The 26,357-nt window shown below is 47.9% G+C and overlaps 2 protein-coding genes across 6 annotated transcripts in view; one reads left to right on the forward strand and one right to left on the reverse strand.

Annotated features, from left to right (window-relative positions):
• Window positions 1-392: 392 nt before the first annotated feature.
• On the forward strand, window positions 393-1,445 carry LOC128842815 (probable G-protein coupled receptor 34). Its single transcript, XM_054039008.1, has one exon. It carries the CDS (start codon window positions 393-395, stop codon window positions 1,413-1,415), a length of 1,023 nt encoding a protein of 340 aa, XP_053894983.1. The 3' UTR covers window positions 1,416-1,445.
• Window positions 1,446-8,236: 6,791 nt separating this feature from the next.
• TMLHE (trimethyllysine hydroxylase, epsilon) overlaps window positions 8,237-26,357 on the reverse strand; it is a 47,800-nt gene continuing 29,679 nt past the window's right edge. For all 5 annotated transcript variants that reach the window (XM_054039344.1, XM_054039348.1, XM_054039345.1 and 2 more), the window contains 5 exons: window positions 24,614-24,893; window positions 23,045-23,164; window positions 15,026-15,262; window positions 12,983-13,121; window positions 8,237-11,397 (listed from right to left, as the gene is read on the reverse strand). In XM_054039344.1, coding sequence (XP_053895319.1) covers window positions 11,266-11,397; window positions 12,983-13,121; window positions 15,026-15,262; window positions 23,045-23,164; window positions 24,614-24,893 — 908 coding nt within the window. In that variant the 3' untranslated portion in view covers window positions 8,237-11,265. The remainder of the gene's footprint in view (window positions 11,398-12,982; window positions 13,122-15,025; window positions 15,263-23,044; window positions 23,165-24,613; window positions 24,894-26,357) is intronic.

Genomic DNA, 26,357 nt, shown 5'->3' on the forward strand with positions numbered 1-26,357 from the left:
GCCAATCTGCTGAGGAGGACAGGGCCTTCCCCACAGGCACTTCAGTGTAACCAATCCACTGAGCAGTGTGGTGTGTGGCTCGCTCTGGGAGAGAGGGTGTGAGTCTGTCACAGCAGCAGCTGCATGCAGGGGCTGGCTCTTTAGCTCAAGCTGTACAGACTCATGCTTCTGGCCCTACAGGTCCTTGGCTCAGTGCCTAGTGTGCTGGCTTCACCAATGACGTTCGGTTTCTAATGCCACAGTGCACCCAGATACCACAGTGATGGGCACTTAAGTATGGGGAATGAATAACTATACACCGCTCACCCCGTAAGTGAATGAACACCTAATAAGTTTGTGGATTCAAACAACCGCACATTCCCTTGTCTTTCCAGACCCCTGGAGTGCAGACGATGGGCTCCTGGAGCACTCTTTTTCCTGCCACTGAGTTCACACAGCCTCAGACAAACAGCTCCGTTTGTGAGATCCAAGATGGCTTCCTTGCAGTGACCCTCCCTGTGTTGTACTCCCTCATCTTCATCATCAGCCTGCTCAGCAACATGCTGGCCCTCTGGGTGTTCTGGCGCCACACGCAGAGGAAGACCTCCATCACAGTGTACATGAGGAACCTGGCTTTGTCGGACCTCCTGCTTTCCCTCTGCCTACCCTTCCGGGTGGCCTATCAAAACCAGAGTGGCCCTTTGATCCTCTGCACGGTAATTGGTGCTTTCTTCTACCTCAACATGTACGTCAGCATCATGTTCCTCAGCCTGATCAGCCTGGACCGCTACCTGAAGATCATTCGGCCACTCCAGCAGTTTAAAATCCACACCCTGCCTTGCAGCACAGTAGCTGCGAGGGTGGTTTGGCTGACCTATGCCATTTTCACGCTGCCTTTCTTTTTCGAGACTAGGGAAAAAAGACCTTGTGCCAACAAGTGCTTCCACTTCAGGAGCAAACGCCCACTGGGGGCAGCCCTCAACATGATCGCCGTGGCTACCTTCTTCATTCACCTGTTGCTCTTCCTCTATTTTTACGGCAAGATATCTGCCAAGCTCCATGAAGTCTCCTCAGGGAAAGTTCAGCAGCAGAGCAGAAGGACAAGCAGCAGGGCCATCACAAAGACCTTTGTGGTCCTGGTCATCTTCACTGTGTGCTTTGTCCCCTATCACTTTGTCCGCGTGCCATACATTCTGGCTCAGCTGGATGTCATCTCCAGCACGCAGTGGAAGCAGGCTCTCCACCTCACCAATGAGCTTGTTCTGTGCATCTCGGCCCTCAACAGCTGCCTGGACCCTGTGATTTTCTTTTTCTTGTCCAGCAGCTTCAGGAAAGCAGTATTATGCGCCATCCAAGGCAAGCTGAAGAGAGCTCTTCTGAGGAATCAGGGGGCTCTAAACCACAGTAAATCCATCACAGAACCAGGGCTGGATTAAAGAATTTTGAGGCCCTGTGCACTGGGAAGCTTGGCCTGCCCACATCTTCCTTAAACTAGACAGAGCATGTGATCTGCAGTCTGTAAATAGGAGAACAGCTCCCATTACCATTACTTAAAATAAAAACAAAACACACACACCAACCAACGCTTAGCTCAGCCAGCCCAGAGCAGTGAACCACACAAACATGGGGGCTTGCTCCTTAAGGGCTGGAGGTTTGGGGTCAGCCAGCCCTGCTTACTGAAGGAACTGCTCCATCCCATCTGTGCCATGTTAACAGCCTGGACAGGACCTGCTGGAGGACAGCAGGAAGCTGAAGAGAAGGGAAAGTCCAGGGGGCTGTGGTAGACACATCAGGGAAAACCCTGACCAGGAGGTGGAACTCCAGGCAGGTAAAGCCTGGGAGTGACTGGTGACTTGGTGCCTAGCTCCTGGAAGGAGGGCTGGGGACTTCCTACCCAAGGGGAGAGAGACAATGCATGGGGGTTGGGACCTGGAGACTTTGAATTGGGCCCCAGCTCTGAGGACTCTCTACCAAGGGGACAGGGGGAAGAGACTGAACTGGCAGGAGGGTTAGTTTGTGCAAAGACTAAATAAACTGGATCCCAGAAGGCGAGTGTTTTAATCACCTTTCGGACTATGATGGTGGAGTAACTGAACAATCAAGAGGGGACACAGAGGCAGGGTGCTGCTGAGTGGCCTCTGGCCACAAAGGGGTGCTCCAGAGGTGGCTGCCCTGTTACAGTGGTTATGGCAGATGTCTCAGGGGTGGGGGTTGGAGGAGTTTAGCTGCCAGGCCAGTGCCACAATACCACCCATTCACATTTGGCCCGGCTGGTCCCTGTCATGCTGGAGGTTTTGGTGTTGTTGACTGGGGCTGGCAGAGGGAAGGTTTGGGTTGCTTGGGTTTTTTCCCCCAAGCCTGAGCACATCATAAGGTTGACCTAACTTCCAGGGCAGCCACAGCTAGGTCAACGGAAGGTGAACTACAGCGATGGAAAGGCAGTTCTGTGGATGTAGGAAGTGCTGATACCACAGAGCCATATTTATGCTGCTACAGTGTAGACAGGGCCAGAGACTTACTAGGAAGACTGGGAAAGAAATTATAACTGTTTTATCGCTTCTTACATTGCAGCCCTCTAGGCTAGAGCTGTTCAAGAGAGCAAATGCAAGAGAGGACTAACTGAGTCCCCTTGAGCTGGGGGAGGAGAGTGCAGAAGAGAGCAAGGCTGCAGTTCTTGCAAAGTCTTGCTGTGTTCATGAGCATATTCCTCAGAGCGCAGAAGGACTAGAAGCATTTGAGAGAGCATGCTGGCATGGGCCTTTCCCCTCCTCAGGCTCCCTGGACCTCTGCTATGAGGATTCTGAGAAGAGAAGGAAAAGATGTGACTTCTAGGCCACAAGAACACCATCCCACCGTAGGTCAGGGGGAAATAGATGGGTCAGTGATCTGACTTGTATAGACATCACATCCCACTCAGATGGAAATTCAGCAAGAGCAGGAGGTGCAGCAGGAACTAAGTGACACTTGGGCAGTGGGTGAACATATCCAATATATTGGGGGGAAGGAGGGGGTTGGGAAGATTGGCAGGCCAGGGAACAGTGCAAACGCTGTAATCTGAAATAAAGACAAGTTGAGTCTTCTCTCTCTGGTGCCAGTGTCTGTTACACCAGGTTAACCTCCCATTTCTGTACAGCTCCTGCCAAGAACTAAGCAGGTGGCCACAAACGTCTCACATTTCCTATTGTCAGTTGCATGCACCGATTCCATTCCCTGCCAACGTATCCCCGGAGTTAGCATTTGGCCAACTGAATAGGAAGCTCACAGCCGCCAGGGTACTAGCAGAAGTGTTCAGGCTATGACAAGAGCATGGGCTTCAGATCCTGTAATATGTTGCAACAGGGAAGAGCTTGTGGTTTAAGTTCTCAAAACCAAGACAAGCTCAGACTCTGATGCCCCATGCACTATTTACAATATTGGTCTTTAAAGGTGACCTGCAAAGGAAAAGCAAAATCAGCAAAATTGTTGGCTTTTTTATGAGAAGTAAGAAAGGCCCAAGGTTCCCTCACCCTGCAAAAGAACAGGATATTGTTCTACCTCTTATTTTTATTTATTTATTTATTTTAAAAACCACATTAGAAATTCAGGTCTAGTCTGGTCTGTTTTTCCAAAAAGCTTCTACCACAGTGCCTAGCACTTCTTTGGCCCACGGAGCCCCACTTCTCCTCTTCAGGTCATAAGAGGGAGTGTGGTCTAGCAATGAAAGCAGAGACTAGGAGTTTTGGGTTGTATTTCTGGCTCTGCCACAGATGTGCTACATGACCTCGAGCATATCCCTTAGCCTGTGTGTTAGTTTCCCACAGATAATAATTACCTACAGCAGAGGGATGGGTGGAACTTAGCATATTAATGTAGCACAACAAGGTAAGAATTGCCACATTGGGTTATACCAACAGCCCAGGATACTGAGTCCAGGACCAGGTTCACAGGGACATGTTAGAAATGCAGCACCTGGCCTGGATTTGTGTGTCCCTGTGGAATGGCCTTCTGCCTAGATTGACAGTACTTGCTTGAAAACCCTTGTGAACACAGAGGTGGAAGGATTGGCGTGTATCTATTGCGGGTGTTGGGATGGCTGGGACAACAACTGAAGATCTGCTCTCTCAACCAAGGGGAGGAAACACTGATTAAATTCTGGGGACAACCAAGGGAAAACCAGGGTCAGAGGACAAAAAATCAGGGATCCAGCCAGGGACGCTGAGCAGAGAACCCCTGACAGTGCCCAACGCTCCTCCCAGGTGGCTAAGGAGTCAGTGGAACTCTGCTCACAGGTGTGATTTGATGAGGGACCAGAAATAGAGCCCCACCCATCCACCTGCTTCCTGCTTGAGCGATGGTTGGCGCCAGGAGAAGGTCAATGAGGAGGTCTTATGACTTTGTGGGGCCACACGTAGGTGTGCTAGGATCAACAGGGGAGGGGAAAAGTGCTGGAAGAGGGGCTGCAGCCTGACACACCCTAGGGTGTGCCAGGGTCTCCCCCTTGGCGCAGAAGGTATGGGTGTCAGAGTCCATGAATCATGTCAAGTATGCATCTGTGTTCACCAACCAATATCCCCAGCGGGCCATGGAACCAGAGTGGTGCACAGATTGGCCCACTGGGGTTCCTGGCCCTGGGTAGGTGGCAGCAGGGCCTGCGATTTGGGGTCAGGGCAGGAGACGAGGGCAAGGAAGTGGATGGCATGAAGTCAAGCATATGTAGATGTTCTCAGGGCATGGTTCAGAGGTGGCCTAGCTGGTATTGTGTTGGGGGCAGCTGGGAGAGCTTTCATAGCAGGGGGCCCAGTGACAAGCTCTAAGGGGCCTGGGGTGAGGAGAGGGTGGGGAGCATCCTCCTGCAGGACCCATTTGGGATAAGCAAGAGCAGTGGGGGTCAAGGCTGCCCTCACCTCTAGGAGCACACAACTGGGGAAAAGTAGAATGGGCAACCCCGTGCACTGGCTGAACACCGTGGGGTCCACCCAAGCCCTCCAACTGTAGTCCAGGAGGTCTCCAATATCTCACAGAGATGAGAGCGGGGCCCGGCTCTGCTTCTACCTCTGGGCGCACACAGGGAGGTGAGAGCAGGACCTAGAGGCGGTGCTGGAGCAGCAACCAGGCACATGGGATTGGGCCTGTTGCCTGGGAGCAGATGATAACAGCTCCACCTTCCAACTGCTGTGGGTCCTATACTGCATGTATGCCAGCCACCAGGGTGGGGCACCAGCACCTGGGCAGGGGGCAAAAAGGCCTTGGCGCACAGGTCCCCAGCTGCCAAGCAACTGCTTGAATCATAGAAGATTAGGGTTGGAAGAGAACTCAGGAGGTCATCTAGTCCAATCCCCTGCTCAAAGCAGGGCCAACACCAACTAAATCATCCCAGCCAGGGCTTTATCAAACCGGGCCTTAAAAACTCTAAGGATGGAGATTCCACCACCTTCCTAGGTAACCTACTTCAGTGCTTCACCACCCACCTAGTGAAATAGTGTTTCCTAATATCCAACCTAGACCTCCCCCACTGTAATTTGAGACCATTGCTTCTTGTTCTGTCCTCCCTCACTCTTCTCTTCTGCAGACTAAATAACCCCAGTTCCCTCAGCCTCTCCTCGTAAGTCATGTACCCTAGCCCCCTAATCATTTTTGTTGCCCTCTGCTGGACTCTCTCCACTTTGTCCACATCCCTTCTGTAGTGGGGGGGACCAAAACTGAACACAATACTCCAGCTGTGGCCTCATCAGTGCTGAATAGAGGGGAATAATCACTTCCATCGATCTGCTGGCAGTGCTCCTACTAATGCAGCCCAATATGCCGTTAGCCTTCTTGTTCCAGAAAGTGACTAATGATGGAGGACGTGCAGGTGCAGTGATGGCTCCAATAGGAATTTCTAAATGAAGAGATGACTACATTTTCTCTTGTGAGAGCATTTGGGACAGGTGAGTGTCAGGTCACCTTAATGTTGGTACTGGGGAATGCTGCAGGTCAAGAGGAGACCTTGACTTGTGGCCTCTCATGCCCAGCTCCAGGCTTCTGACCTGACAGAAGTTAAAGATGCCCCAGGATCAAGAGAGAACAGGGACCCAAAACCCCAGGGATAAAAAAACAGGCTCTCCCTTTATAGGTTAGCACTAGGCACACTCCAAACCCCAACCCCTCCAACCATCCCTGTAGCATCCCACCCCTGCTTCTGTGGACACTCAGAATTACCAGACCTGCTGTTCTCCAAGGAACCATACACTACAGCTTACTGACTACACCCTGCAGCACAGCTTTGGCTTAACACGCAGCACTTAGATATGTTTATAGCAAACCTAAGAAGTTTATTTAACAAAGGAGAGAGGTTGGAGAAGCAGCAAGCAGAATTAGTAGACAAATGGTTACATATAAAATAAAATCATGACATGCTTTCTAGGGCCTAAATGTAATTAGAAAGTTCTCCTCCGGTAGAAAGAAGCCCATCTCACCTAAAGTTCTTCCCAGTGGTTTCAGCCAAGCCTGGCTGAGATTTCTTTCCCTGAAGCAAACCCACTGGCAGTTTCCCTTCTCCCCTTGGCATCTGTCTGCTGCACCCAGAGAGTTCCAAAAGGTCTTTGTCTTTACTTGTAAACAGAATGCCCCTGCTGGTTTTGTTTCTTTCTGGCCCCTCCCCAACCAATCCACTGATTAGCATTTTGTTCAGACTACAAGTGAGCATCCATTGTGAACCTCTGATACTCATGCAGGTGACCAGCCCACGTGAGAAGCGTCTCTTGCCCCATGCTGGGCAGGAATATGTGAGTCACCTTTTGGTAACCTGCCTTAGCTCTCAGACCTAGAGACCATCATCAGTATATATACACATGTAATTCCTCACAGATTTCCCATACATACATCTTGCAATGCTTATGATAGCCAGTGTGACACAGGTGCTCAGAGATCTTGCACGGCATTCTGTGGCAGACTAGTACGTAGGTAATAGACCCCAGGGATCCCTATAACCCTTATGTCCCCCTATGCCCTCAGGCTGGCCAGCTGGCACAAAAGGCCCTGGATCACAAGCTCCTTGGCAGACCAGGCCCTGTTATCACCAGAATATGAAGCTGGAGACACATGGGCCTGTGGCCAACTCCACATCTAATTCTCTTGCAGGGGCAGAGTGATATACCCACACTCACACTGGATAGTACCTATGTCACAGTCCCCAATGTAACTGCACTTCAGACCCCTTCATGGCCTGTTGAAGGGCACCCTATGTAAGCCTCAGACCTCTAGCCGTCACCTTCCTTGGGATACAGTCTCAATTCTCTCTCTCCAGACTGGGGATTTAGGCTGCAGATTCTTGCAATCCACGGTGATGCTCTCAGCAGGACGGACTTCAGTTCAGCTCCTGTCATCCTATTCTCGTGTGTGTGTGTGTGGGGGGGGGGGGGGGGGGGGGGGAGGCACCAGTCAGCTAAGCAAAGTACTATGTATTCAGAACAAAAGCACTGCAGAGAAATCACATCAGTAATACAATCAATTGCTTCTATGCAGGACTAACTTACTAGGCAGTCACCCATCCTCCCCATGGAGACACTGAAAGGACTAAAGTACTTCAGGCACCCTCTCTCTTGGTCAGTCTCATGTCAGGTCTTGGACTGAAGTGTGAGTGACTCTCCTCAGGGCTGATATTTTTGAACCCTTTCAAGTCCTTTGTCTGGAAAGACCTTTGAACCAAATTGCATCAGTCTGGGTGCTGTTTCCCCTGGGTGTGCATTTAAAAAGATGCATCTGCATTGCTTCAGTACTGGGATTTGCATTATAACCCCCAAGTGACTTCAGTTCCTGCAGGAAGCATCCCCCATTGAGCCAGGAATACAATCCCTAGCCAGCCCATAACCATACCTATTAACCTTTATGAATTTGATACAACAATCTGAATATTCCAGGCATCCATAGTACATCACATCTCAAGGAATAATCAAGACTATTATATTGCTTCCAAAGCATTGCATGTGTCACACCTTATATTAGCTTCAATCGGACTACTTGTAGAGTAGGTACTACTCCATGAAAAGATATCACAACCTGGCATCTTTACTTTGTCTCAGGCAAAGAGGAAAATTACCCCCTCCCCTCCCAAAAAAAGTTTACCAAGACCAAGTCACTCTTGGAAATTTAAGATCCTTGGGAGGAGAAAAACCCTGAAGAAGTTTGGACTGAGGACCGGCTCGATGTAACAGAGCACATGTAATGGCAGGATCAGTGTAATACAGATGAGGGATAAGTCCCATACTCACGCACTCACAGACCTGAGCCTCCAACTCACTGTGGTGAAAAAAAGAAGCAATTCCTATTTTATTAGCCAAAAATGAGTTTGAAAAGCTTGAATACAAAGACAGATCACAGAACATCATGTGGAACACACTGTTACTGATACGGCGTTCAGACAAATGCATCGATTTGACAAAGCGCTAGTGTGTGACTAAGAAATACTGTTTCCCCAAATAATATTTGATTCCAGCAAGTTGCTTAGAAGAAATTCCAACTTCTTAAGTTCTGGGGAAGGGTGGTGAGGAAGGTTAAGCCAAATTCTCTCCCCTCCACCTTTGTTGCTGGGGAGGGAGGTTAGGAGAAGTTGAAAAGGACATGCAGGAAAATGTGTTTCAGAAGCGTACACATAGCTTTCCCCACCATGTGCTTCAAGGGGAAAACAAACCAAGACCACGTCATTATAATGGAGAGCGTATAGTCACTTCCGGCAAGTTAGGGAGGAGGGTTCAGTTTCCAGCAGAGTCGCTCCTGGGTAGACCGGTGTCCCCCATCTATTCAGTCCGCTGGGTCCAGAGGAGCTTACACCTACCATACCCCTGTTACCTATCAGAAAGGCACATGTTTCACTCCAGTCTCTCATCAATAACCTTGAGGCAATTTCTCCCTTGCTCTAGTCTGAGTCCTGGGTGTTTGAGCTTCCTGAAGTAGCAGAGCCTTACCTAGTAACAAGTGCTGCTGGGAGCAGCTGGCCCCACTGGAGAGAAGATGGAGTGTCACTGGCTGTATTACCTACAGTGCTGCTCTTTGAAATACAGAGATTCGGACTCGGGAAATCTGGTAGCACTTTGCCGTGTGCAAACATCACTGCCATTCCAACAAAATCCGGACAGAACATCCCCCCAGGCTGTGAAGGAATTCATGAATTCCACTCTCTCTCAAATGCAAAGCTGTCAGCTGTGCTTCAGGCCTAACCTTTCGAAGTCAAACTCCCTCCCTACAGTTTTAAAACACTCAATACAAACAGGTTTTTCCACCCGTTTCTATATCTAGGCTGTTCTTGAAATCACCCGCTGCCCCATGCAATGTTTAGAACCCAAGACATCATTGTAGCAAAAGCACCAAAGGCCAGAAAGTGGCACTGTCCAGGCGGTATCACTCTTTGAGGTGCATGAAGTGCCAAAATGCTGATTTTTAACGTTTTTGCTTTTATCCATTTTTTACATGTAAAAGGCTTTCAAAAATGTGCACTTTGCTGGCAGTCCCCATGTGGACCAAGAGGAGAATTCTGTGCAGAGGGCTTGATGAGGCTGTTTTCCTTCCTGCTGTGACAAAAATTGAGAGCTGCCTCCTATAGCAGAAACTGCCAGCACCAACCTAGACCTCCCCCACTGCAATTTGAGACCATTGCTTCTTATTCTGTCATCTGCCACCACTGAGAATAGCCTAGCTCCATCCTCTTTGGAACCCTCCAGGCCATGGGTCTTGGGAAACACACAACTGGAAAAAAGACCCTCTTCACCCAAGCTTGCAGACATGAACTAACAGCTAATGGATCACTTTTGCACATATCCCCAGTTGGGGGATTACACTGGGTACTGCAGTTACTCCCTGACAAACCCTAATGACTGATGCGAAGCCTTCCTGTCTAGGGGAGCAAGTCCCTTAAACGGACACTGTCTAATAGCTTCACCCAAGTAGGTTTAGGAGAAGTTTTATGAACCCTAGTAGTAGGAGACATTCATCTGTATGTGAACTAAATGAAGACCACTGGCTTTATAGGTAAACATACCCATGCTCTGTTTGTAGCACAACAGCAGCTGGCTAGTTCAGGAGAATCAGAGAGAGAGACTGACCAGCCTTGTTTCATTTTCCAGGCTTAGTGAGGTGAAAAAGCAAACAAACAGCCTGAAGAGTGAAAAATAAACGAGATTGGTCATCGTCAGCTATCATTAGTAACAGGAAAGGGTCTGCTTTTAAAGAGAATTTCTATCTTGACAGCGTCCCTTTAAAATGCCAGACACTCCTATGCAATCCATGCCTTTCTGGGCCTGAAAGGCAACTCGTTAGCGACCTTTGGAGGAAAACATGGTGTAAGACCCTAAGCCTCTCCCAGCAGCAGGTTGCCAGCTTCCCTGCACTAAGCCTGTAGCCCACAGGCAGGGAGAACAGAAAGGCCCAAGCAGCAAGTCTGCAAGAAACACGTGCAGGGAAACTGACCAGGTAACGCAACAGGCTGGGGGAACTGTGGAGACAAGCCTGCTGCTGCTCAAACCAAGGAGGGGTGTGGGAAATACTGCCCTTGCCTTGCACTGCTGCCTGATGAACCGCACCTTGCTCCCTCCCAGAAATTTCTCACTTCCCCTTCTTCCCCACAGATCTCAGAGGAGAGGTTCCATACTACACTGGCTGATCCATTTGGGCCATCAGTCAGCACAGTTTGCCTTCAATTACTGGAGAAGGATGACATTGTATATGCCCCAAAATGCATGCACACAGGTGGGGCCAGGGGAGGTGTTTAAGGAGCGGGAAAGAGAAGAGAAACTTGTCACCACCCTCATGCTGGAGTAACTTGGTGTTTGCATTACTTCACGCAGGACCAAACTGATCCTCTTGTTCTCTCTCGAGCTGGAAAAAGGTCTAGTTCAAGGTCAAAACAAGGCAAATAGCTACTTTGGCCTACCCTGTGCAATGAATCCTGCTGACAAAACACCTAGGGGAACGTGAGGGCTTTACCACCTCATTTAAAATCCAGAAGGCACTTGATTGGAATTTTGCATCAGCTGGTATTTGTGAGCATTTCCAGCTGCAGCTCAGCTCCTTGGCTTCTTCCTTCTCAAGAAGAGTCAGACTGTGCTGAAAGGCCATGGGGGTGGGAGCAAGAGAGGTCTCCTCCTCTGCCCCACAGCTGACAATCAGGTAAAGCTCTGGTGACCCTTAGCTCCCACCCATTCCCCCAGGCACCGAGAACTATTTGGCAGGGATGGGGGTGTTCGAGGTATTTAAAACGTGTTAGTTCTGGTGAGGCAAAGTCCCAGGAGCACTGTAGTTGATAGGATTTGCTGCCTCTCTGCTGCTGAGTCTATGTTAAGCTTGCAGCCCCAGGAAGCGTGCAGTATTTAGCATGTCATCTCTCGTCAGGTAGCACCCGCACAGCTGGCGGTATCCCGTGAATGATTCCCGCCCATGCAGGATGCGCCAGTTATCCACAAACAGCGCCTACATAAGAGGAGAAAAGCACTGAGAATACGGAGTGAAGAAGTGTCCACATGAACAGAGGACATATTAGAACAGATTATGACCTAAATGGCACATTGAAACATTAGTTATGGCCCTTGGGCTGCTTAATATATAGCAGTGGTTCTCAAACTTTTGTACTGGTGACCCCTTTCACACAGCAAGCCTCTGAGTACGACCCCTCTTATAAATTAAACACACTTTTAAATATTTTTAACATCATTATAAATGCTGGAGGCAAAGCAGGGTTTGGGGTGGAGACTGACCACTCATGACCCCCCACGTAATTACCTCACGACCCCCTGAGGGGTCCCGACATCCAGTTTGAGAACCCCTGATATATAGGCATTGAAATGAAGAATGAATTACTATTTACAGTGCAGTAGCTTCTAGGAGCCCCAGTCATGGACCAAGGCACCACTGCACTAAGTGCTGTATAAATGCAGAAGAAAAAGCCCCAAAGAGCTTCCAATCGAAGATGAGAGACGACAGATAACACAGACACACAGCGGAGTACAAAGAAACAATGAGACAGTACTGGCACAGTCTATACCATTTGCTTGTGCTTCTATGGTAGTGGTCTGTTGGCAGAGTTCACCAGCACTATAAACCTCGCAGGGAGAGGGTGGGAGTGGAAGGGGCACAAACACTAACCTCAGGGGTTGCCATACTCCACTTTTCAGGCTGCACATCCTCCCCTCAGCCATGCAGGAGCAGAGGCAGATTGTAGCAGCTTTCTGACACTAATCTCCCCTGGCTGAATCTGTTTTGTGTATATGTAAACCTTTTCAGTAGGCTTGGATGGATGTGTCCCCTGGGCCAAAACATGCCTAGGATCTGCACACTAGTAACATGGTCTGGTTCTGTGCATTGTAATTGTAATGCTAGACAAGGGGTTAAAGCACAGCACATCCTTGGCATTGTAAACCCTGGAGTGCAGCCTTCTTTTTTCTGCTTCCATGGTTTGTGCACCACACACTTCAGTCACGTCTGGGGTGGGAGAATATTGATTTTATATACCGTTTTGTAGTGCAAGACTCAGCGAGCAGCCCAAGAGGATGGAGCTTTATAGGAATGTTGGTCTCATCTGTTTCCTCAGATGCCCTCTACATGTTTCATATATTTCCATTAATAAGACCTCCCACTTCTACAAGACCTCAAAGCACTTCACACATTAACCCTCACAACCTACCTCACACTGGTATTTTTATTGGCCCTACTTCACAGATCAGGAGATCTATTTCCCCATCTGTGGCAGCCCTCCTCCCACACTGTTTTTGGGTGAATTCCCATTATTTTTGGTTTGACATGTGGCCACATCCTCCCTCTGCCCCACTTTTTCTGGTGGTAAGAATGTATGCAATGGAAACTTGTGTGCTGCTGATACAATGCATCCTACCACAGGGTTGAGATGGGGAAACTGAGGCACGGGGAACTTATCCAAAGTATTACATCAAGTCAGGGGGAAAGATCAGCTGTCTTAATTGCCAGTTCCCTGTTATATCGAAATAAGTGCTCTGCCTCCCTCAATGCAGTGAGCTCATATGCTCCCCCAACCTGTGACTACCTTGCCTGGCTTCAGTTTGACCCAGAGTTCGTTTTCCGGTCTCCGTAGCTCTGTGGTGAGTGTGCGATGCGCGGCATACCAGCGATGCACAACATCATAAGGCACTGTGTTGATGACAGCTCGGTCGTAGTTATTGTACCTGGGTCAGAACAAAACAGAAGAGACAGTCACTATGGATCTATGAGCAGAGCCAGATATTCCACAGGAAACCTCTAGAGTCTAATGCACAAAGGACGTCTTTAGGAAGGCCACAAAAAACGCATTGGGGTTGCTCTGTATTTATGTAGTAAATGTGGCAGGGGTGAGGTGGGCGAAGAGTGGGGATTTAAGTAGGAACAAATTTAAATCCAAACAAAACTATCCTCACTGAATTATTTTCCAAAAACAAAACAAAACACACCCCACCACATTTCTGTTAATATTTTGTTTTGGATTTTTTTTAAACCTGCTGGGCTCAAATGACCTGATTGGGTCCCTTTCTTATAAAAAACCCTTTAAACTACAATTGACAATTTACCCGGTGCAGGGTGAAGTTAGACCACTGCAGTGCAAGACAGAGGCAGCATCATTTAAGTGACTTTGAATCACTCATTTGCCAGCTTGGAATGCTGGGAGGGTGAAATTCACCCAATGCAGAGAGCCAGCAAAAGGCCCCCACACCAGAGTGATTATTTCTTTATCGTTAGCAAGTAGGAACAAAATAAAAAATGATGCATGGTTAGCGACCTGTATGTCAAGGGATACATGGGTATAAACTCTAAGCAGAAGATCAACCCTGATGTATCATGGAGAACCTTAAACTCTTCCTGTCATAATAAAAGGAGATTGTGCCGGAAGTGCACGTGCAATCTACTATCTTATTCTCCAATCAGTGACTAGCTCAACACTGTTTTGGGAATACCAGTGCTTGAACAACCCGACCAATCAGCATCCTCAGTAGGAAACAATCAGTGGAAGCCTGCTTCAATGCTATGTACGTTTAATGAAATAGAGGTACAGGGAGCAGGGCTGAATGTTTATAGTTCATCTTAGGTGCTGTTATGAGGTACAGAGATGGCAAACACAACTGATCATCATCCAAAGTAAAGAGCACAAGCTGGACAGCTTGCATTCTAACCAGAATCAAAGACTCAATACAACTTGGGCTAAGTTTTACCCCACCTCCCTGTAGACGAGGTGGAAATTCAGAAAGACCTATGTATAAGGGGCCTGATCCTGCTGGCACTGAAGTCAATGGCATGACTCTCACTGACCTAAATAGTGCAGGATCCAGCTGAAGAGGAAGACTTGTGCCACCTGCAGTCCCCCTGCAGAAAGATGACTGTGCAGGGCAATGGGTGGGTGCACTGGGGTTGGCAGCTACTCGCAGTCTGAGATTTAAGAGCCAGAGTTCTCTGTTGAAACGTATAGGGTGTTTGGGCTTGTGGCTGCTTGCCCAGGAGATGATGCTCTGAAAATTCTCTGGACATCTCCCCATTATGAGTCTGGAAATTTAGCAGGCATGGAATTGCCACACGTAATTGTTTCAGACATTTATAATGAATGGCATGGATAACCACTGAAAAATAAGTGTGCGGAAGTTGGTGAGAATTACGTAAAATATTCAGATTAGAATAGTGGCTCCCACCCTTTCTGGGCAACTGTTTTCATTTTTCAGATGAAAGCCTCGCCTATAGACAGGGCCCCTCCACTCCCTTTCAGCCAAGTGTGCTGTAACCCATATTAGAGCCAAGGCTGTTTCAAACCCAGTCCTGCAACTGTTCTGTTGCAGGGCAGACAGCTCGCAGCTAAATGGGAGATGGTCAAGAAGTGGCATTGCCAGAGCTCAGAACAGAGGGTAGAGAGCCTAAAGTACCAGTTAGAAGAGCCGGCAGCACTGGTACATGGTTCAGTGGCTGGGAGGGCAGGAGAAAATGCAGTATGTAAAGGAGAGTGGTTCTATCAGTCTACACTGTGCAACAGGACCAGTGTGCTGGAAAACCCACACATGCCTTTAATGTCTGCTCCCCCCCACAAACAATGGTGTGATCCATTATTTCTCACCTGATCAAATAGAGCTCATTGTTCCAGGGGTAGATATTCAAAATTGGCCCAACCCCAATCATGTGATTGGGACAGCCCACAACATTCTCAATGTACTCATGTTTCAGCGGCACCTTGGTGAGGAGCTCAAATTCTTCAGGAGCTCGCTGGAGAACCTGCTCTGCTGCGTAGAAGCCATCCACCAGCAGCGTCCTGCCACCTGTCCCTTCGTGCTTGAGGCAGTGGAACACCTGGATACTGCAAAGGGGGAGAGAACACACAACACAAAGGAAAATCCAGTCAGTCTGTCACATGGTAGAGAATGAAGTCATGTGGGTTGTTATAGGAAGATAACCACCAAGATAGGGGAATGAACCCAGGAAAGAAGCAGCTCATGACAGCTTCAGAGTCTCTTTTATAGTATACTTCATTTAATTGGGACACCTGCCAGGGAACTGAAATGGCCCAATAGCAAGTGGTAGATGCTGCTGTTTTACTATGTCCGGTATCATACATTTCACTGAATGAGGACAGAGCCAGACAGTGCAAAATGCTAAGAAGTATTTAACCCTAATATATAAGTAGTTGTGAAATTCTAAAGCCCAATCTTATAACCGAAGTTATTAATTAAACACTGCGGGTTTATTTAGTACATTGTTTTCTCCCACCCCCCCCCGCCCCAACTGAAGTCTGAAATGGCTCCTTCTCTTACTACGGATTAGAGGACATGCTAGGACAGGAGTGGGCAAACTTTTTGGCCTCAGGGCCACACAGGGGAATAGAAATTGTATGGCAGGCCATAAATGCTCACAAAATTGGGGTTGGGATGCAGGAGGGGACAGGGGGTTGGGGCGTGGGAAGAGGCTCAGAGGGTGCAGGCTCCGAGCGGCACTTCCCTTCCTCAAGCAGCTCCTGGAAGCAGTGGCATGTCCCTTCTCCAGCTACCACGCGGGGGTGCAGCCAGGCGGCTCTGAGTGCTGCCCCATCCGCAGGCACTGCCACTGCAGCTCCCATTGGAGTGCACAGGAGTCGGAGTGGGGCCATGCTGCAGCTTCCGGGAGCCGTGTGGTGCAGCCCTGACCCAGCACCCCATCTGGAGTGCTGGAGTGGGGCCGAGCCATGTGGTACGGCCCCAACCCAGCGCCCCAGCCGGAGCGGGGCAGAGCTGCATGGTCCGGCCCCTGACCCAGCACCCCAGCCGAAGCAGTGCCGAGCCACGTGGTCCGGGCCCCTGACCCAGCACCCCGGCTGGAGAGGGGCTGAGCCGCATGGTCTGGCCCCTGACGCAGTGCTCCGGCCGAAGCACGGCCGAGCCGCTGGTGCTGCCCCCAACCTGGAGTGGGGCTGGGCCACTTGGCGTGACCCCCAACCCAGCACCCCGGCTGGAGCGGGGCCGGCTGGCGTAGTGCGGCCCCCAACCCAGCGCCCTGGCTGGAGCACCGGAGCAGGGCCAAGCCACATGGTGCAGTTCGCGGGCTGGATTTGGCCCGCGGGCCATAGTTTGCCCACCCCTGCGTTAGGACATGGCTTAATTAAAATACTGTGTTACAGTTTTTACAGCAGTTTTTACAACAATCAAATTGCTACGAAGTAGTATGAACTATTCCCAACCCAAAAGAAGATTCACCCTGGATTTTAGAAGTTCAACAGACATAAAACTAATTCCTCTAGAAAATGCCTTAGAACAAAGTTAGTTTAATAAAAAGCAAGCTTTGGAAAAATAGGGAAATCAAAGTTAAAGTTCTACTTAAACCATGAATGTCTCTCTCTCTTTCTCTCAGGTGCTCATCATGGTAGCATCTGAGTACCTCACAATCTTTAATATATTTATCCTCAACACCTGTGAGGTATGGTAAAAGTGTTACTGTCCACATTTTACAGATGGGAAACAGACACACAGTCTGAGTGACTTGCCCAAATCACAGAAGGAGTCTGGCAGAGCAGGGAATTCAACTCAGGTCTCTTGGGTCCCAAGCTATTTCCTAGCCATTGGGCCAGTCCTCCACAAAATATTGCAAGGTGTGGAATTGCTCAGATAAGGGAATCCAAACAACCTGAACTTCACCCCTCTACCACCTCCAATGTATCTTCCCCATTTATTTCTCTTCAGACCTACTTGGTAAGGTGTAGTCTGACAGATAGCACCCTCTAGCCACACAGGGCTCCCCAGAACCAGTTTTATGGGTTGACAGTTTCACCCATTAAATTACCACCACCACTTTCTGCAACACTCTGTGCCTTCCCTGGAAGTCTCCGGTCCAATTCTAACTGACTGATCCTAAGTTTTAGGAGGCCTCATGAGAAACGGTGTGCAGTGATCCATCCAGCTCATTCATCCAGCACCTGCAGCTTCTCTCTGTTGGGCTCTAACTATCCCTTTACACCCACAAGCGGCAAGAGACTTCAAAACTGGCACTACCCATTCAAAGGCAGATCTCCTGACAATGGGGAAAGCTGTTGACAGACCAAGACAGCTGCAGAAAGGTTGCTTGATGACACTGTGGCTTTCAAAAGGTCAGCATCCTGAGGTAATACTGCCTGTTCATTTTAGGATATCAAAACCAGAGATAATGGTGGAGGCTATTGCAGACAGTGACACACTAGGGAGACAGGTTTCTTTCAAAGCAGAAAGGAACAACAATAACTAATGATTAGCAGTTTCTCCAGCTACTGGTTTAATCAGAAACCTTTACTACTCTGCAAGAAATAAAGGCATTCACTCTTAAGGACTTTTTTCTATCTGTTTCAGTGGAGTTTTCATTGGACAGTTACTTAATCAAATCAGCTGTGCAGAGCATACTACGCAAAAAAGGTCTCAAAATAATGCCCAGCTGTTCATAGAACATACTACAGCAGCCTTGCTCCTGGGTGACCAGCACGACCTGTGCTTTGTGCAAGTACTCCTCTCCCACATACAGGGCATACTAATAAATCATTATTCACTTAAGATACCCTGCTGCTATGCAAGTTACTCCCTGCCATCTAGACGTTCTGTGCTAGTTTAATTGCCGTGACAGTACATGGGATGTGAACTGGGCAGCTGGAGCTTAACTCGGGCATGCAGTTTTGTAGGTTCCCTCTACCCTTCCTAAGGGCTGCTCTGCAGTTCATATGCAGCCAGGGGATCTCTCCCCATTACTCCTTTCTCTGCTTTCAAAGCTCCATGCTGCAGTTGCCACCCTTCAGATGATTAGAAATAGGGATGTAAATATCCATTAAAAAAGTTAACCGTTTAAATGTTTAAAATTATGACATTTAATCGGTTAACCGATTAACAGGAGAGGGGGCCTGAGGCCGCTGTGGCTGGGGGCTGCTTGCTGCAGCTGGAGTGTTAACAGTTAGGGTCGGTTAACCAGTAAGACTAATGCTTACCATTTAACCATTTTAGTATTTTACAGCTGTACTTAGAAAGTGCTCAACAACACTGGTCCCTAATTGGGCCTTCGCCTGGTGACTGAGGGAGCTGTCTCTGCAGCATTCCCAACCTCCTGCCATGAAAAGACAGACTGAAAATGAAGCCTTGAGTCTCCTGCACAACAGTGTGATCAACATTAGGCCAGCTGCCTTTTTCTCTCAGGGCATCAAAACCTGCATCACAAACAGGGTATAAAGTCTACATCACAGGGACTAAAACTACTTGTGAACACAGAGTCTGGGAATGAGCATTTAATGAGCATGTTGCAGTTCTGAACATATTGAAAATGGAGACAGGAATGAACTTTGGAACTGAGGAGTCCGAGCAGCAGGCGGTTTAACCAATGACAGTAATACACCACTGGAAGAAAGTAAATCCAAACTCATTTGAAGTTTTTGCTCAGACCATGCGTAATGATGGTCTATAAGTCAGCACAACCCACACATCACAGCTTACAAATAATCAGTCACTAATATGCAACTTGTGAATTTTGGGATTCTGGAATCCATATATAGATTTTCATAGTAATTTTACTAACGCTGTAAAGCACATAAACTGCAAAGTAGTTGGGTGGCTGGGCCTACTATATATGGTCATATGGCCAACTTCATTCCAAAAGAGCACCAAAGAAGTACCTGAGTCACCTTGACAGCAAAATGTAGTCACCCAAGAGCCAACCCATAATAAGAATGTGTCCCTGAAGGACCAGGAAGTTTTAGGTGGGGAAAAAAGGGGATTTAAAAAATAAAGCATGCTGCCAGATTCCTGAATAAAACAACAGAGGGTCCTGTGGCACCTTTGAGACTAACAGAAGTACTGGGAGCATAAGCTTTCGTGGGTAAGAACCTCACTTCTTCAGATGCAAGTAATGGAAATCTCTAGAGGCAGGTATAAATCAGTGTGGAGATAACGAGGTTAGTTCAATCAGGGAGGATGAGGTGCTCTGCTAGCAGTTGAGGTGTGAACACCAAGGGAGGAGAAACTGCTTCTGTAGTTGGATAGCCATTCACAGTCTTTGTTTAATCCTGATCTGATGGTGTCAAATTTGCAAATGAACTGGAGCTCTGCAGTTTCTCTTTGGAGTCTGGTCCTGAAGTTTTTTTGCTGTAAGATGGCTACCTTTACATCTGCTATTGTGTGGCCAGGGAGGTTGAAGTGTTCTCCTACAGGTTTTTGTATATTACCATTCCTGATATCTGACTTGTGTCCATTTATCCTCTTGCGTAGTGACTGTCCAGTTTGGCCAATGTACATAGCAGAGGGGCATTGCTGCCATATGATGGCATATATAACATTGGTGGACGTGCAGGTGAATGAGCCGGTGATGTTGTAGCTGATCTGGTTAGGTCCTGTGATGGTGTTGCTGGTGTAGATATGTGGGCAGAGTTGGCATCGAGGTTTGTTGCATGGGTTGGTTCCTGAGTTAGAGTTGTTATGGTGCGGTGCGAGGTTGCTGGTGAGAATATGCTTAAGGTTGGCAGGTTGTCTGTGGGCGAGGACTGGCCTGCCTCCCAAGGTCTGTGAAAGTGAGGGATCATTGTCCAGGATGGGTTGTAGATCACTGATGATGCGTTGGGAGAGATTTAAGCTGAGGACTGTAGGTGATGGCCAGTGGAGTTCTGTTGGTTTCTCTTCTGGGCCTGTCTTGTAGCAGGAGGCTTCTGGGTACACGTCTGGCTCTGTTGATTTGTTCCTTTATTTCCTTGTGTGGGTATCGTAGTTTTGAGAATGCTTGGTGGAGATCTTGTAGGTGTTGGTCTCTGTCTGAGGGATTGGAGCAGATGCGATTGTACCTCAGTGCTTGGCTGTAGACGATGGATCGTGTGGTGTGACCGGGGTGGAAGCTGGAGGCATGAAGGTAGGCGTAGCGGTCGGTGGGTTTTCAGTATAGGGTGGTGGTAATGTGGCCATCGCTTATTTGTACGGTGGTGTCTAGGAAGTGGACCTCCCGTGTAGATTGGTCCAGGCTGAGGTTGATGGTGGGGTGGAAGCTGTTGAAATCATGGTGGAATTCTTTCAAGGTCTCCTTCCCATGGGTCCAGATGATGAAGATGTCATCAATATAGCGTAGGTAGAGAAGGGGCATGAGTGGACGAGAGCTGAGGAAGCGTTGTTCCAGGTCAGCCATAAAAATGTTGGCATATTGTGGGGCCATGCGGGTGCCCATAGCGGTGCCACTGGTCTGGAGGTATATATTGTCACCAAATTTGAAATAATTGTGCGTGAGGATAAAGTCACAGAGCTCAGCAATAAGTTGTGCTGTGTCATCATCAGGGATACTGTTCCTGACAGCTTGTATTCCATCTGTATGTGGGATGTTTGTGTAGAGAGCCTCTACATCCATGGTGGCTAGGAAGGTGTTTTCTGGGAGGTCACCAATGCATTGTAGTTTTCTCAGGAAATCTGTGGTGTCACGGAGATAGCTAGGAGTGCTGGTGGCGTAGGGTCTGAGTAGGGAGTCCACATATCCAGACAGTCCTTCAGTGAGAGTGCCAATGCCCGAGATGATGGGGCGTCCAGGATTTCCAGGTTTGTGGATCTTAGGTAGTAGATAGAATAACCCCGGTCGGGGCTCTAAGGGTCTGTTGATTTGTTCCTGTGTTAGTGTAGGGAATGTCCTGAGTAGATGGTGCAGTTTCTTAGTGTATTCCTCAGTGGGATCTGAGGAAAGTGGCCTGTAGAATTTGGTATTGGAGAGTTGTCTGGCAGCCTCCTTCTGTTCATGATGACAACAGCACCTCCTTTATCAGCCTCTTTGATGATAATGTCAGGGTGGTTTCTGAGGCTGTGGATGGCATTGCGTCCTGCACGACTTAGGTTATGAGGCAAGCGATGTTGTTTTTCCACAATTTCTGCCTGTGCACGTCGGCGGAAGCATTCTATGTATAGGTCCAGACTGTCATTTCGACCCTCAGGAGGAGTCCATGTGGAGTAGTTCTTCCTGTGTTGTTGGTGGGAGGGTATCTGTGTATCAGTGCGCTGTTCAGTGTTATCTTGAAAGTATTCCTTGAGTCAGAGGCGGCGAAAGTAGGCTTCCAGATCACCACAGAACTGTATCATGTTCGTGGGGGTGCTGGGGCAAAAGGAGAGTCCTCGAGATAGGACAGACTCTTCTGCTGGGTTGAGCGTGTAGCTGGATAAATTGACGATATTGCTGGGTGAGTTAGGGGTACCCCTGTTGTGGCCCCATGTGGCAGGTAGGATTTTAGACAGCTTACGGTCCTTTTTCCTTTGTAGAGAGGTGAAGTGTGTAATGTAGATCTCCTGTCCACATTAACACCACCCTATACCGAAAACCCACCGACCGCTACGCCTACCTTCATGCCTCCAGCTTCCACCCCGGTCACACCACACGATCCATCGTCTACAGCCAAGCACTGAGGTACAATCGCATCTGCTCCAATCCCTCAGACAGAGACCAACACCTACAAGATCTCCACCAAGCATTCTCAAAACTACGATACCCACACAAGGAAATAAAGGAACAACTTAACAGAGCCAGACGTGTACCCAGAAGCCTCCTGCTACAAGACAGGCCCAGAAGAGAAACCAACAGAACTCCACTGGCCATCACCTACAGTCCTCAGCTTAAACCTCTCCCAACGCATCATCAGTGATCTACAACCCATCCTGGACAATGATCCCTCACTTTCACAGACCTTGGGAGGCAGGCCAGTCCTCGCCCACAGACAACCTGCCAACCTTAAGCATATTCTCACCAGCAACCACGCACCGCACCATAACAACTCTAACTCAGGAACCAACCCATGCAACAAACCTCGATGCCAACTCTGCCCACATATCTACACCAGCAACACCATCACAGGACCTAACCAGATCAGCTACAACATCACCGGCTCATTCACCTGCACGTCCACCAATGTTATATATGCCATCATATGCCAGCAATGCCCCTCTGCTATGTACATTGGCCAAACTGGACAGTCACTACGCAAGAGGATAAATGGACACAAGTCAGATATCAGGAATGGCAATATACAAAAACCTGTAGGAGAACACTTCAGCCTCCCTGGCCACACAATAGCAGATGTAAAGGTTGCCATCTTACAGCAAAAAAACTTCAGGACCAGACTCCAAAGAGAAACTGCTGAGCTCCAGTTCATTTGCAAATTTGACACCATCAGATCAGGATTAAACAAAGACTGTGAATGGCTATCCAACAATAGAAGCAGTTTCTCCTCCCTTGGTGTTCACACCTCAACTGCTAGCAGAGCACCTCACCCTCCCTGTTTGAACTAACCTCGTTATCTCCATACTGATTTATACCTGCCTCTAGAGATTTCCATTACTTGCATCTGAAGAAGTGAGGTTCTTACCCATGAAAGCTTATGCTCCCAATACTTCTGTTAGTCTCAAAGGTGCCACAGGACCCTCTGTTGCTTTTTACAGATTCAGACTAACACGGCTACCCCTCTGATACCTGAATAAAACAGGATTTCAGTGCAGCAGTACCATACTGTTGGAATGGGTGAGTCTGTTTAGTGCGTGGCTAAGGTCTAGAACCAGCCAACCCACTTATCAAAAATTCTGCCATTAGAAACTTCAGTCTAGTAATCACTCTTGTCCTTTGAGCTGCATCTTTGGGAACCAGCACAAGCACTTACCCACAGGGCTCCTGGAAGTAGGTGGTATCAGTGTGACGATCCAGAGCCAGTTTTGTGTATGCTGTGTCTCCCCGGGAGAAGTCAGAGGTGAAATACCACATTCTACCATAGATTGTCTCCCTGGAAGAGAAAAGACAGGATCTGATCAGGTGTACATCACAGAGAGGCCAGTAAACACAACTGGTGTGGCACAAATTGCTTTAGGGAACATCCTATCTGTTTTCATAAGTGTATCTGTCACCATCCCCCAAAGTGTACAAGTTAGAAAGTCAGAATATCGTGTGCTGCATATTTTATAATATACATTAAGTGACTTTCATTACTAACGTCTCAAGTGAAGGGGCTTCCACTATTTTAAGTATTCAATTCCTCTCTCTCATTACAGAGCCCCAACCTCTCCTGTGTAACCCCCATAGCCTTTGAAGTCTCATAACCAATATCCTTCAAGCAGATGAATGGGTCTGCTCCTACAGCATTCCTATAAAAATCAACAAAAGCCTCACTCCTGAGTCATGAGAGGCATTCCCACAGTCTGAAGATGCTGACCCTCACACAGCACATCCCCCCTTCCACCCATCTCCTCTGGGATTGCACAGAATCCCTGCTTGAGTTTCAAGGCCCCCCGAGTTTCCCATCTGACACCCACTCTCCAAGCCTTGAACTGTGGGGAAGGAAGATGACCAGCAGCGGAGGAAATAGGCTGAAGACAAGCAAATTGTACTGGTAGAAAGCTGAAAAGCACTCAGCCCTAGATCCTCAAAGATATGTAGGTGCCTAACTCCCAGTGAAATCAAAGGGAGTTAGGCACCTACATACCTTTGAGAATCTGAGTCTCGGGTGCCACAGTAATGAGGCCTGTAAGTACCTAGATAGATAACACATATAAGATTCCCTTGGGAACCCATCAATGCCACTCCTTAACCAGAGTTAAAAGAGTAGCAGTTCCGCGATGTAAATCTCTGCATTGCTGATGGCCTGGGGCACATAAGCTGTTTCTACAGCACTCAGTCTGGAGACTGCCTGAAATTCAAACCCAGGCTAGAAGAGTGGGGTTTTTGTTTTGTTATACACTTGAAATATCTTTCCCACACTTCTCCTTTCGAGGCAACTACAGATTTTTTTTTTAATCTTTCCAGCTCCCAGGCCCAAGGCTGCCCTCCCAACCCTTCATATCAAAACAGGAAATCTCTCTCCTAGTGAAGCTCAAATCTTCCCAGTCCAGCACTTACTCATTGCTCTGCACATTATCCATTAGCACAACAGTGGCCAGATGCTGCCTATGCAGCTCCACAATGACATAATCCTTTAGCTTTAATAAGGAGGCGGGGTTCGTGGACATGGCAGGTTCTACAATGCAACATTCCATCTTGAATCAAATGGCCTGGCCACAGAGACTGCAGGTCCCAGTATGTAATACTTCACCTTGACTGGAGTTATATTCTGGGATCGAGGGTAAGAGAAGGCTGCACCTTCGTAGGAAAGAGAGAGACTACAATCTGCTCGTATGTGTGTGGCCCTTGGAGCTCCTAGAAAGTTGCATGTGGCCTTCCTTAGGGCATCTCTAGTTACCTGATCAAGCTGATCCTCTCTGCTAAGATTTCCGTGTCCTCTTTGGTCGGGGGGACGTTTTCTACAAAAGCAATGCCATACAGCAGGAAGTTTTGCAGGAATTCTTTTAGCCCCTCTTTTGTCTCCAGGAAGTTCTGGCAGTCCACAGAGGGCACTTGGGCTTGCTGATAGATCTCAGCATTCCAGAGAATTCGAGGATGCATGACCTGCTGCTTCTGACCCTCATAGCTGTTCTTCACCAGCCACTCTAACCCATACCTGGTCACATGACCATCTGGCCCTGTGATAAAACAAAAAGCGTTGTTGCCACTGGAGCTTTGGGGTGATCAGCCAGTTAAAACATGGGATTGGGATGTAGTCGTCACCCTATAATTTTGTCTAGCAACAGCTTCTTACTGTGGAATTAGATTTTTCTTGGACAAGTTAAATGAAGAAGTTATCTTTGAGGTTACAGTGAGAAAGTGAGCATTTGATACACCACATTGCCATTTCATATTTCAGTGCACCTGGTGGCTCCTTTATTTGCATTACAAGTTCTAGTTCCCAGCTACACTACTTTTATTTTAGTCTTAGGGTTCCATGTTCTGGACATCTCCCCAGGTGTGACGTGGTGTCTTAGTCAAAGTTCAGAACAGAATGCATCAGCTTTGCAGTCCTATAATCTGAAATCAGATCCATTAAAACCCCCTAGACAGTACAGAGGGGTAATGCACCAGGAATCAGGCACTGGTAGCACAGGAATGGTCTGAATAAACTGCTGAGCTCTAACAGGACAAATCTACAATCACTCCTCAGGGCAGGAGAAAAAGTGACAAGCTGTGGAGCAGAGAACAACTAGTAGAGGATTAAGTAGGAGACAGGAGTTCTGATCAGACCCTCACATTAAGGGGGGAAATGTAAAAGAAAGAAGTCTTTCATCTTCTAATGTATTGTTTGAGTGTCTGCATTTTCTCTTGTTCAAACAGAACATATTTGGGCAAAAAAGGAAACAGAGCTTTATATTCTGAGAGAATGTTTACAACTATAGCACAGTCCAGAACCACACACTGTTCTCAAGTCCTCTGTTCACAGCTAGATCTCTTCCCAAAACAGCACTTGATCCAGAGATAAGCCTGGACTTCCCCAGGAAACGTAATAAAAATGTAAGCCCTTAACTGTGATCCATCAGCACTCTTTGCCACAGCAGGATCGCCTTACCATCAGCCCAAGAATGTAAGCTAACGAGCACTCATGGGGCACTGGGAAATCTTTACCATATGCCTATATTCAGTTCTTACGTTCATTTAGATTTTTTTTTTTTGGTGGGGGGAAAAAAGGGCACCACTTGTTTTGTGACTACGAAGGTTTGATTTTGTCCTATTTAAAAAAAATATGCTTTAAAAAAAGTCACCTCTCTGAATTTTATTTTTTACTTGTTAAAAAAGAACACCCAAGAGAAGAGAAAAAAAAATATTTTGAACTTTGTTTACTTTGTGCAATGACTACACACAAAGTGCTGTCAAGCTGAAATGTTTCCCCATTTGTGTGGGTCTTTTAACACAACCAACAGAGGAAAGCAACAGTATATAGTGGGAAAACATGCTTCTCAATCACAGGAACAGGCAGGGGACTGAGGTAATGTGTGGGACCTGAACCTACTTTGAAACGTTTCTGAAATAGACTAGGTTTCTAATGGATATTGTTTCTTAAAGACTAAATCAGCAGTTCAGCTCTCACAAACCACTGTGTAACAAGTTGTCAGCGT

Source organism: Malaclemys terrapin, chromosome 9 (assembly GCF_027887155.1).
Source record: "Malaclemys terrapin pileata isolate rMalTer1 chromosome 9, rMalTer1.hap1, whole genome shotgun sequence".
NCBI classification, from domain to species: Eukaryota; Metazoa; Chordata; order Testudines; family Emydidae; genus Malaclemys; species Malaclemys terrapin.

Bases quoted from the DNA above. Each gene is read 5' to 3' on its own strand.
- LOC128842815 (XM_054039008.1), top strand. From the start codon at position 393: ATGGGCTCCTGGAGCACTCTTTTTCCTGCCACTGAGTTCACACAGCCT.